We start from the raw sequence: 12599 nt of genomic DNA on the forward strand, positions 1-12599 counted from the left end.
TCCTGACCGTCCTGATAGAACACAGACAGACTAAATGATACTTTAAGCAAAAACATCTCAAATGGAGAGTGATAAAATGCAGCTTACTTGTTTATTGGTGTTTTCAGATCATCCGTACACGAGAAAGAGCTTGTGTTCGTGCGGTTGCCAGATTTTCTGTGAAAAAAAACCTGTATGCATCCTGTGTTTTACCTAAACATGTCCAATCTAGCAACCATATGCACGTGAGCTCTCTCTCGCGCGCCGGTGAACTGAAAACACCAATAAACAAGTACGCTGCATTTTATCAATCTCCATTTGAGATGTTCTGCTTAAAGTGTATCATTCAGCCTACATTTTAGATTTGTCTTTTTTTTGTCAACGATATTGCGTTATATGTAGCATATAACGTTAGTCACAATGTAGGCTAACGTTACGCAGTGACTGTGATGTAGCCTAATCTGAAATACAAATAGGCAAAAACATCATAGGAAACACCATACTTCAGTTCTCAAAAATATACGTTAAAGATATATACCCTTTGTCATTAGACACACTATTTAGTTTTGTATAGTAATTGGTGTTTCCTATTGTTACTGTAAGCATCTTGCGTTATCTAGACAATGCTGTCTCTCTAAGAAACTTTCAATTTAATCAGAAATTGTTTAAACATTCAATAAGTAGATACATCGCTACTTACTGCTTGCAGGAATACAGTTGTAATTGCCACTTTCTTCAGTTTAAGATGCTGAGCGAAGCTTGCTTGAAATGGGCAAACGACCGATCTTGAATTAAATTGTTGTATCGGATTATAAACATCAACCATGACTGTCGACATTTTTATCTGTGGGAATATGCTAGAAAAGTTTCCTGAGCAGCCTGGAACATGAAGTATGTCCAGCTTGTTTTGATGATTCGCTCAGTCATTTCCGCCTGACAATGAACATGTTTGGGCAATGATGGTTGAGACACAGTATGTGATGTCCATGTACTGAACTCTTATTATTTCACTATGGCAAGGTTAATTAAATTTTTCATTCTAGGGCACCTTTAAAAAGTAAAAACCTTTACGAAAATAAAACGAACCAAAGCGGAAACACTTTATTTTGTGGTAACTACCATTATCCTAAAGTGTTACCACAAAAGGATTAAAAATAATGAATTTTTATAAGTACATCCAGGCATTACACATACGGGCAAGTACATCCTTAAATGAACACTCGCTAAGTGCCAAATGTGTAAAATTCGATGTTGGCAAATATATGAAACGATGTCAAACGCCAGTTGGCTGGTAACGTTTTATGAATTCTGACAATGCAAAATTGTAAGAACTTGAATGTGAACAAACGTGAATGACACTCGGGACGGTTGAGGGGCCAGTGCTGCATCGTCATGAAAGTTTAAGCCTTGCCATTTTAAAATATTCAAGCTCAAGAAGATGCGAAAGGAAGCTCAAGACAGTGCACAAATACTGAATTGAGCTCTCTTTCATGTCTTCATATTCTTAAACCGTCATATTCAAAATAAATTGTGGCAATTATCCTTGTAAACGTAGTCAGTTGTGTCCTAAGTGAACCTAAACTTGGATCCGTGCATTAGCTCTTAAAGTGACAGAGGCTTAATAAAAAACACAATCACTCATTGCTCTTGCCTGAATAACTTTGTATAACTTTAATAAGGATTATGTTTCATGGCTGGTAAAAAATATTTATATTTTATTTAGTCATCTGCGATTGACAGGTAACGCAAAAAGTTTTAGGCTCTGAGAACATCTCTTTTAAATAATGTAAAAATGGGTGGCATGTCTTTAAAAAATATGTTTATTTCTTTTCAACTGTGAACATTATCCAGATCCCATTATCCATTATCCAGATAAGCTTCTTTCTTTAGTACTGCCATCATATGGACATCATGTGCAAATCATTTGTTTGTATGCAGATTGCAAGCCATGACTGGGTGAGTGGAAACTGTGATTCTGGGAAGTGTGACTGGTGTCAGAAGAAGATTAAGAGTTTGCACGGCCTTACTGGGAAACGCTGTGTCTGGTGTCACACCATGGTGAGACTGGGACTTTCTGAAAAGCTACAGTGCATTATACAGTTACTGAAAATCATTATATGATAAGAGATTAAAATGTAAAAAAAAAAAAAAAGACAAGAAAAAGGAAACACTGCAGATAAAATTTCAATCTCAATACCAAAAGTATGATGTGTGTCATAATGAAGCAGGTCAGTTTGTCATATTCACTCTGGGTAATATTTTTTTTTATTTAGAGACATGATGAGTGTGCAATCCAGGAACCCTTCCAATGTGACTGTGGCCCTTTCAAAGATCATATCTTACCACCATGGGCAATTTATCCCATTATCAAGGTAATGCAAATAAAAGTTTCTCTGGAAGACCCAGTACATTTTTTAAATAGATACAAGTTGCAGGATTTGCATCTGTACTATACAGCTAAATTAACCTGACGTGGTCATAGTCAATTCTAGGCAGAATATGAGTCTGAAACTGCTCCATTGGGCTGTAATTATGGGGCGTGTTTCAACCGAACCAGGAAAGACCTCAGTTGGATAGACAGGGTCCCCGCGGAGTCTTAAAAAGTCTTAAAAAGTATTAAATTTCAGAATCAAAATATAAGGCCTTAAAAAGTCTTAAATTCGCGGAAGCACTGCGTTTTAGGTCTTAAATCATGTTAAACAGGTCTTAATTTTCCTACGTCCATGTAACGCTACCTCATTGAAACGCTCTCACGTCCCGCAGCACGTGTGTGTGTGTGTGTGTGTGTGTTTGTTCCGTGGTGTTTGTAGTTCTTTCTTTCGCTAGACCAACTATTGTTCGCTCTATTACAACTACAAATTAGGCAAGCATGCCACGTGTATTGCAGCCAATCAGCTTTCGTGTTATTGGCACGAGCCTCTTTCTGATCGTACCTCACAGACGCATAAAACGGATTTTATTCTTCAGCTGAGTCTGACGGTTCTTGCAGTTCGGCGATCGTGAACGCGAAGGCGAATCTTTCTCACCATCTTGCATAATGACCAAATAAAAGTATAATATACCCGATTGCACTAAATAGAGTTAATAACAGTGATGCAAACGCCGAACTCCGATGTCAGACTGTAACGTTATGTGTTTGCTGCATGTCAGCGCTCGCGCAAGTGTATTGAATGCGTTATTTTTAGGCTCATTAGCCTAACGTTACTCTTGAACGATCAAATGTACACATTATGCATATGTCTATATCCTGATTTGAGTTAAAAAGTTTGGGAACTGTCAGTAAGTACTGGATCTGGGCATTAAAGCTCTCAAAGTGAAAGCAAACTAATATAGCTTAACAACAACACAAACGGGGAAAACAGCACTTACACTTAAAGGAACACTCCAACTGTTTTAGAAATCGGGCTTATTCTACTTTGCTACATTTAGATATGTGGGGAAATGCATTTTAAGCTAAGCTAGCGGCGAGTCGGCGACCCTGCCAAACTAAAACAATGCATGCACTGAGACAAATGCATTTGCCGACATATCTAAATGGGGTTTATCCAAAAGAAGTTGAATAAACCCTATTTCTAAAAACAGTGGAGTGTTCCTCTTTGTATGCATCTTTATGTTGTATTTATTTTTCCTATTGTCATTTGTTTATAAGTATATATTTTATTACTGACCGATTACTTGATTACGTAATAACGTTTTACTTATATTAAGCAATTGCTTATTGCTCTGGTTGGTCATATTTCCCACCCCAAGCGATCGTGTTATTAAAGATAGATAGTGCACTACTGGAACAGCCTTTGTTTTTGTAATATGCCTACCAAACAAGATTCATGCATTTTGTTAGTTTTATTGCCATGTGTGATCATTGTGCATCTAACATAATGATATGGTTAATGTTGCATCCTAATTATGAAAAAATAAAAATGTATGAAAGTGACCACCACAAAAAAAAAAAAAAAACAACAACAAAAAAAAAAAAAAAATATATATATATATATATATATATATATATATATATATATATATATATATATATATATATATATATATATATTAGGGCTGGGTATCGATTCAGATGTTCAGATTCGATTCGATTTTAATTCACAAGTCCTCAAATCGATTTGATTTCGATTCTCAATTCGATTTTCGATTCAACTCAAATGAATATAGATTTAATACAAATACTATAGGTATTTATAGAAAAGAACAGTGAACATAAATGTGTAATTAAAAAGAAATGAAGAGCCACAATCATGTATGTAAAACTTTTTATTTTAGGTACACCTGAGTACATTAAAACAGAACGCATCTCTATATTTAAAATCCATACAATTGTTAAATACAATTTTGATGCAACTTTATTTTTAAAAAAAAATTTCTGAGAAGTATTTTATGGATGTTTTGATATATTTATTCTAAAACATAAAAAGCTAGGATATTGGATGTTTTTTTATAGCAATTTTCAGTACACGACAAGCTTTTCTTGCAATTTTGCTGCTCATGTGTGCAAATTTACTTTTCATACATGAGAAATGCGTTCATAATTTTTTTTAGTCTATGGGTGAGTAGTTGTCGTGGTAACAGACAACAATACCTTAACTGACTTAAGTTGACTGTGGACTAACTATTATTAGAGGAAATCTGTTTATAATATAAGCTATTAGGGTTTGAATTATTGATCCTGCGCTGTATATGGACTATAATTTGAATATGTCTATAATGGCTAACGTACATGCTTAAGTGACTGCTCAAGTTTGATCCTAATGCAAGGCAAGCATTCGCGTGTATGTAATTATTTTTAGCAGTTGTGTGCTCGGCTGTGTGTGTGTTGTCACATCAAATGGTTCCGCATATTTTTAGTATTACTACAGTATTTCACCTCAGCATTATAAAAGGCGACAATGCACCGTAAGCTGCCATTTAAACACTGAATGGATAAATGATGTGTGCCTCTTGCTCCTTTGTAAGATCACGCAAGGCAAATGGGTGACATCTAGTGGAGAAGACTAGTAATTAGATTTACGTTAAGCTTATGTTCAATGTTAGCGGAAATAAATATTTTAAAAAATCGATTCATGGCCTTTGAGAATCGATTCTGAATCAACCAGATTTTAAAAACCGATTAATCGAAAAATCGATTTTTTTTTTGCCCAGCCCTAATATATATATATGCTAATCCTGGTGGGATTGAGCTATGGATAAGTTCACTAATACTTTGTTCAATTTAAAATAAATTAAATAATATAAGTTTAGGTAATTGAGTGATTCTGGATTTCTTATGCATGTTTTTTTTATTGCGCAATATAGGTCTTAAATTTTATTCATAATGGTCTTAAAAAGGTCTTAAAAAGTCTTAAATTTGACTTGGTAAAACCTGCAGATACCCTGGATAGACTTACAACCAATCAGCACAACGAAGCAACACATAACGTTTGTTGTCAAATGTCAACAGAACTCAACTGCACTGTGTTGCCAATTCTACGGGTTTCCAAACGGTTGTTTTCCATGTCCGCCGGTTGAAGCGACCTTAATTATATGATATATAGACCCAGGAATAACCATTTTAGCAGGCAACCTTGCCAAAATAACACACTTATTACTTATTTACCCCCCCCCCCCCCCCCACACACACACACACACACACACACACACACCCACCACCAATCCCCGAACTTGGTGTGTTTTATTATAAAAACTTGGCAACCCTGTCTGCACTCACGCTGGAATAAGCAACATTAGAAGAAAAAGATATGTAAACAATCTTTGCCATTTACACAGAGTACTTACCAACACAATCATCATTTCAGAGAGAATTAATGAAGGTAAATGCATATATGAACAAGTTCTCCATTTAGGATTAGAACAAATTCAACCCAGGTGTCTTTGATGACGTGGATGATTATGTTACTGTTTATCATCTGTCCATCATCGTCTAAAGCCCGCCCTGACAATTTCATTGGTCCGAACAGTTTCTGTTCAGGCATAATCACTCCTCTATGGATCAAGTCCAGAACAAACTGCCCGAGCTCAAATGTTGTGGGTGGGGCTGAGTTCGGCTGGCATCCAGGCTACAGCTAAATACACTCATTAAAACTTATTTAATTAATCTAAGATACTCTGATCAAGTAGCTTTGCCATAATAAATTTGCTTTTGTCAAAGTCGCTCAGCTTTATTCCTGCCCATCTCTCCTGCATCCAACACATTGGTTACATCTACCAGACCTTAATATGTGGCCATAGAAATCATCGATGATATTCACTTCACCTTTACCGTAATGCTGCTTTAGCTCATCAGTGTATATAGAATAGAATAGAATAGAATAGAATAGAATAGAATAGAATAGAATAGAATAGAATAGAATAGAATAGAATAGAACAGAATAGAATAGAATAGAATAGAATTTTGATAATATTTTATTACTTTATTACTATTACTATTTATTATATATGGGGCCTTTGACTATTGTGTTGGACAGTGGGGGGCTAAAAAGGTTCAAAAGGCACAAAAAAGTCTGAAAGTTTGAGAATCACTGCTAGACTGTTTTTTACCTACGGGAATTCCAAGAAATATTTCCTCTGATGGATTAAAAATACACTATTCCTGGTTTATATAATACATATTGCCTGCAAAGCTCCGTGGCTACAAAAACATTCTGTTGTGCTAAAAACGACATGAAGATAGTTAAAAGATCACAGATCCATTGTACATTTTGTTCTTTTGTTTCCTCGCATAGGAGAGGCAAAACTGCATAAAGAACAGCTGCGCATTTTCAGGTGATGACAGTGACCACAACACTACACCTGATGGCCAGGTACTACAGGTAAGGCACATCATGGACAGTCTTTTATGCTTCTGCTATCTTACCAGGCAGAGACAAAAGGTACTGAATGATGGCAGTGAAACTAAAGCACAGATTCCTGTCCCCAAACAGATAAACCCAATTCCTGACACTCATCCTCTTTTGGTGTTTGTGAATCCTAAAAGTGGCGGTAAACAGGGAGAGAGGTGAGAACACTTCCATCCATGCATCATTCCATCCATCTGCCTATCTAATTGCCTATTGTGTGTTAGATATGTGTATTTTAAATCACAGTTTTTAATCACTAAATTTGGGTTTGACAGAGTCCTTCGGAAATTCCAATACTTGTTGAATCCTCGGCAGGTTTATAACCTTTCCAGTGGTGGACCAGGTCCAGGGTGAGTAATTCCTTAGCATTTCAGTATATAAGTATTTATTTGTGCCCTGCATCCACTTGGTTAAACTTGTGGAAAACAAAACTTTTAAAAATGGACTAAACATTGTATGCTTTTATAGAAGCTTATAAAAACTCAAAGTGGTAATCTTCATGATCTTCTGTTTTCAAACCAGGTTATGTTTCTTCAGAGATCTGCCTAACTTTAGAATATTAGTTTGTGGAGGTGACGGCACAGTGGGCTGGATTCTTGACGCTATAGGTTAGAAACTAAATCAAACATATTTTCTATGACACTCAAAGCAAAATAGTGGAGCATATGATTGTGTTATGCTCTCATTTATGATTTAAATTCCTCAAAGATAAAGCCAACCTGCCAATGCGCCCCCCGGTGGCTGTGCTTCCTCTTGGCACAGGAAATGATCTTGCACGCTGTCTTCGATGGGGAGGAGGTGAGGACAGAACCTGAACTTGAAACTTGAACATGTGCTTTTATGTCTATATTTAGTTTCTTTCACGGTTATGATGCTGTAGGTTATGACGGGATGGATCTGGGCCGGATCCTGAAGGACATTGAGGGCGGTTCTGTGGTTCCGATGGATCGCTGGAGCATACAGGTGACCCTGGAGGACAGTCAGGAGAGAGGTGATCCTGTTCCTTACGAAATCATCAACAACTACTTCTCCATTGGAGTGGTAAGACACATACAGTACTGCATTCATCCATCCTTTTAGGTAGTTTCAAGACCCTCATTTTCTTTCTGTGCTTTTTTCTGCCAATATAATATGTGAAGAAGAAAAAAAACACCTACAAAAGACGTTATTTTACTCCTAGTATATTTATCATTCTCTCTCTGTTGGCTGTGTCTGGAACAGGATGCCTCCATTGCTCACCGTTTCCACACCATGAGAGAGAAACATCCACAAAAGTTTAACAGCAGGTGAGCATGTTATCAATATGTATTTCTTTATGATATTTTCTTGCAATATATTGATGATATTGTAATATTGAAATAATAATAATATACACAAAATCCTTCACCTAATTTTAGTAGTTATGATATAAGACAATAATAATATATTTGTCAATTGTTTCCTGGAATTAACATTTTTGATCAAATATATGCAGCCTTAGTGAGAATAAGAGACTTCTGTCAAAAACATTTAAAGAAAAAAAAAAATCTTTTTAATGGGAGTTTATACATGTAATAGTTTTATGTATGATTTTATTTTATTTTTTTATTTTTTATTTTTTTGTTGAAAAGCAGTTTGCCTTGGCAGCATCCAATTTTTTAATGATCATTTCTGATTTGGGTGGAACCATATGACCAAAAAAATAAACCATAAAATAAACCAAAAAGGTTTGCTTGAGTTCGTGGCTTCCTCTTCATGCATATATCTCTTTCTTTCAGGATGAAGAACAAACTGTGGTATTTTGAATTTGCCACGTCCGAGACAATCTCAGCATCTTGTAAAAAACTCAAGGAGTGTCTCACCATTGAAGTAAGAAAAAAATGCCTTACAAAAAAAAGATCACATGAGAGTTCAAAGAGGTTATTGATCATTCCAGCTGCTCTTGTTCCATCTTCCCTTGTGCTGAAAGCTCATCAAAAAAGCATCAACTAAAAAGCATGAGCACAGTGAGGGCATTAGAGTGATAACACCTGTTATTAACCTGCTTTTGGTATTAGTCGTCTGTCAGAGCTCAAGCCAGGCCCATTTCAATCTACCAGATCAGGGGCATTCATTCAGAATATAAAGCAAATGCAATTCATTACTTAAAATTTTGCTTATGCATGTTAGAAGTATTTGCCTTGAAATCATTTTAAAATATTGAAAATGTAACAGAACTTACCCCAGCGCCTCTTTCTGGCCTTTTTTAGTGTTGCGGGACCCAGTTGGATCTCAGTAGTCTTTCTCTGGAGGGCATCGCCGTCCTCAACATTCCCAGCATGCACGGCGGCTCAAACCTGTGGGGTGAAGCCAAAAAAAGTGACAGAGCGGATCCGGACTTGCCCGAGGTCATAGTAGACCCTGAAGTCTTAAAAGTGAGCCCACAAGGTATGTTTTCTTATATACAGGGAAAAACTTTAAAAGTGCCCCTATTATGCTATTTTAAAAGTTCCTAATTTTGTTTTGGAGGTCTCTTACAATAGGTTTACATGCATCCAAAGTCAAAAATCCAAAGACCCTCCTTTCAGAGAGTCTATTCTAATCTGATTGATCAATAGCCAAGTCTGTTGTTATTCGTCTACCACTTACAGCACGTGTCGTAAAATAAACGTCCATTAACATATCTGAAGTTCAGCTTTGGAGCCTTTCTCAGCACTTGTATACAAGTGATGCCAACAGTAATGATGGTCTCTGTTTTACCACATCAGTTCACGACATGTTCACTAAACTAACAGAACTCTTCCGGTGTTCTGCCGATTTGTCCAACCTTGTCAGATTTTGCTACCTCCCATTAAAACAGTAGGTAGCACAATTCAACAGCGCAAAATGCTACAAATCGGATTGTGCTACCAGCATCGTATTCATGTGATTTGAGGCCTTATTAAAGGGATAATTCACCCAAAAAATTAAATTGATGTCATTAATTACTTATCTTCCTGTCATTCCAAACCTGTAAGACCTTCGTTCAAGAGAAATTCAAGAGCTCTCTTTATTGTTTCCATATACAGCAATTTAATTAACACTTTCAAAGCCCAGAAAGGTAGTAATGACATTGTTAAAATAATCATGTGACTACAGTGGTTCAATTTTAATTTTATGAAGCGACGAGAATACTTTTTGGGTGCAAACACAACAAAAATTAAATAATAACAATATTTTTGGTTGAACTAACCCTTTAACATGCCTAGTTACCCCTACCCTAAACCTACCATTAAAGTTAGCCTTGATAGGACGGGTAGGATGAAATGTCAGGACACCAGCCCTCAGCTACAACTGGAGACCATAGGCATTATGCAAATTTGTTATAAACCTACCTAGGTTTGTGCAGGAGGTAACACTAGAATGACTGATAACTTGTTTTAAGCTGCAGGAAGTAAAACTGGAATGACTGACAACTCGTTTCAGGTCTTTTTTTTTTAAAAGACAATAACTCCATTAATAGCTCATTTTGATCTTTGAAATGTTGCAGACCATTTACATTATCAAAGCTATACTACACAAGACATTAATGGTAATAACTGAAGAAGCATAATAGGGCAATGATATGAAGGTTATCCAAAGTACTCAAGAGACTGTCTCCAAACAGACATGAGCGATAAACGCGTGGAGTTGGTGGGATTGGAAGGAGCCATGGAGATGGGACAGATATATACAGGACTGAAGAGTGCAGTCCGGCTTGCCAAAACATCTCAGATTACCATCAGGTGAGTTTCCAACTAATTTAAAAAAGCTCATACTGGCACAAAAAAGTCAAGACATGCTCAGACATGTCCATCACTGCCAGTCTGCTGCATACACTGCATTTGCATTTTATTCAAAAGTAAAATGTTAAATTTACATCCGGTTAATTCATTTGTCTTTTGTCATCTTCAACCATCATTGATGTAAATGTGTGCTTAGTCACCCAAGCAGTTATGCATTATATGATTTCTAAAAATTTTACCTAAGCATTTTATTAAAAAATACACACTCATTTATAGGACAAAGAAGCCTTTGCCCATGCAGATTGATGGAGAACCGTGGATGCAGCCTCCTTGTACCGTAAGTGTCTACCGCTTTCAAAAATTCTACCTTTGTACACAAGAGTCATTCCAGTGAATCAGTTCACTGAAAAGATTCATTCAGATTCATACACTGATTTGTTTAGTGAACCTTCCTGCAGTGAGTAATTTGATTTATTCACTCAACCAAAACAACTCTTATTCGAAAGTGTCTACAAATCTAAAACAAAACAATATAAACTGTGTTAAAGTGTTGTTTTCAATTTGAATATAAAATTGAATAGCCTAAAATGATAAATAGTGATAAATAGTCATTCTAAATTAAATTAAACATATTTTACTTGTATTTAACCTTTAATTTAGACAATTAGAAACATTCAAGCATTAAATGAGATTTCATTTTTATTTTTCTTCCTCAGATTCAAATCACACATAAGAACCAAGCCAGTATGCTGATGGGCCCTCAAGCCAAATCTGGCTTTTTCAACCTGAAATAGAGTTTACCTTCGTTTGGGGATGGTCCGGATCGCTTCAAAACTGTGTGTGCATTAACAAGGACTTGAAAGCCAATGAAAGTTTAAAGCCACTGTAAATTTAGCAACAAATGCTTACTAAGGTTTTAGCTCTTACTCAAATCCTTCTGTGTTTTTAGGAGGTTATCCTTACATGAGGTACAAACTCTTCACTATCTTAACATCAATTATGCTCTCTACTACATAATGAAATGTAGTGCTCTTAAACAGTAGATCATGCTTTTTTGCATGCATTTTTTGTTGCTGTGATATAAATATATCATATGCACAGGTCATTCCAAGTACAAAGGTTGAATATTTGTTTTAAGGTTTTGTAGATATACTTAAAAATCTGCATCATTTCAAAGCTATGAAGGTATGAAGCGCAGTGAATCTGCTGTAAAATTAGACACATATAAATCTGCACAGTGCTTTTTGGTTTTCCTTTAGATTTTGTTTCTTAGATAAGCCTAAATTCTGTTCTGTTGCTACTGCAGTTACTAATTATGAATGTCAATATTAATCCAAGGTGCCAGTGTGCTCTTTGCCAGAACAATGACTAGATTTAGCAAATCCAAATCTGATGAGCTTTTATGAGACATCTAATTTATTGTTGTTAAATTGTACACCTAAAGTAGTAGGTGTAATATTTAGATAATATATTGAAATGAAATTCATGGAATGTTAACTGATTTTATTAGGTTTTATTGTATTAAGAATGTATTGAGTCTGTTGTGTAAAGGACTGATTTTGCAACATTTCATACATTTACATAGTGTTAATTCTTCATTCTATTTCCTTCGGATAATTCAATAGGCAAAATCCTAATGGTTTTAGATTGCACACTGAATATGAATGGCACTCTGGCAAGCATTATGATTTTATGTTGTTCCTGAGAATGTAGAGGATCTAATAATTTTGTGAATTTGTCTGAATAAACATTTCAATGTTTGATGAATGCCATTATGTCTCTTTGTTTTGATACGTTTAAGATGTTAAGATCATGGTTAAGATTCGATATTGATAAGATGTTTTACAGCATATAAGCACTAGAGGGAGCTATTAGTTTGAATATTTTTACACCAGCCTGATCAAGCGTCTGGTTGATTTGATATCCTATGCGAGCCTAATAGGCCTACCATTTCTGGGCTTTTTATTTATAAGCATTTAAATACTAAACCGAGAAAATTATTATACTCAGTTAACTAACTTATATAATTTCTTAAAATATGAAATTAATATCA

At 35.6% G+C, this 12599-nt stretch overlaps 1 protein-coding gene across 2 annotated transcripts in view; it reads left to right on the plus strand.

The window, feature by feature from the left end:
- The window catches only part of dgkaa (diacylglycerol kinase, alpha a), a 38067-nt gene extending 25749 nt beyond the window's left edge, over window positions 1-12318 (plus strand). For both annotated transcript variants that reach the window (XM_067445811.1, XM_067445812.1), the window contains 14 exons: window positions 1918-2037; window positions 2253-2351; window positions 6711-6797; window positions 6909-6982; window positions 7100-7174; window positions 7347-7432; window positions 7533-7622; window positions 7705-7865; window positions 8046-8110; window positions 8582-8672; window positions 9053-9230; window positions 10429-10546; window positions 10823-10883; window positions 11263-12318. In XM_067445811.1, the coding sequence (XP_067301912.1) occupies window positions 1918-2037; window positions 2253-2351; window positions 6711-6797; window positions 6909-6982; window positions 7100-7174; window positions 7347-7432; window positions 7533-7622; window positions 7705-7865; window positions 8046-8110; window positions 8582-8672; window positions 9053-9230; window positions 10429-10546; window positions 10823-10883; window positions 11263-11340 (1383 nt within the window). In that variant the 3' untranslated portion in view covers window positions 11341-12318. The remainder of the gene's footprint in view (window positions 1-1917; window positions 2038-2252; window positions 2352-6710; window positions 6798-6908; window positions 6983-7099; window positions 7175-7346; window positions 7433-7532; window positions 7623-7704; window positions 7866-8045; window positions 8111-8581; window positions 8673-9052; window positions 9231-10428; window positions 10547-10822; window positions 10884-11262) is intronic.
- The last annotated feature ends 281 nt before the right edge of the window (window positions 12319-12599 follow it).

The sequence above is a fragment of the Pseudorasbora parva genome, chromosome 6, assembly GCF_024679245.1.
Source record: "Pseudorasbora parva isolate DD20220531a chromosome 6, ASM2467924v1, whole genome shotgun sequence".
NCBI lineage: Eukaryota > Metazoa > Chordata > Actinopteri > Cypriniformes > Gobionidae > Pseudorasbora > Pseudorasbora parva.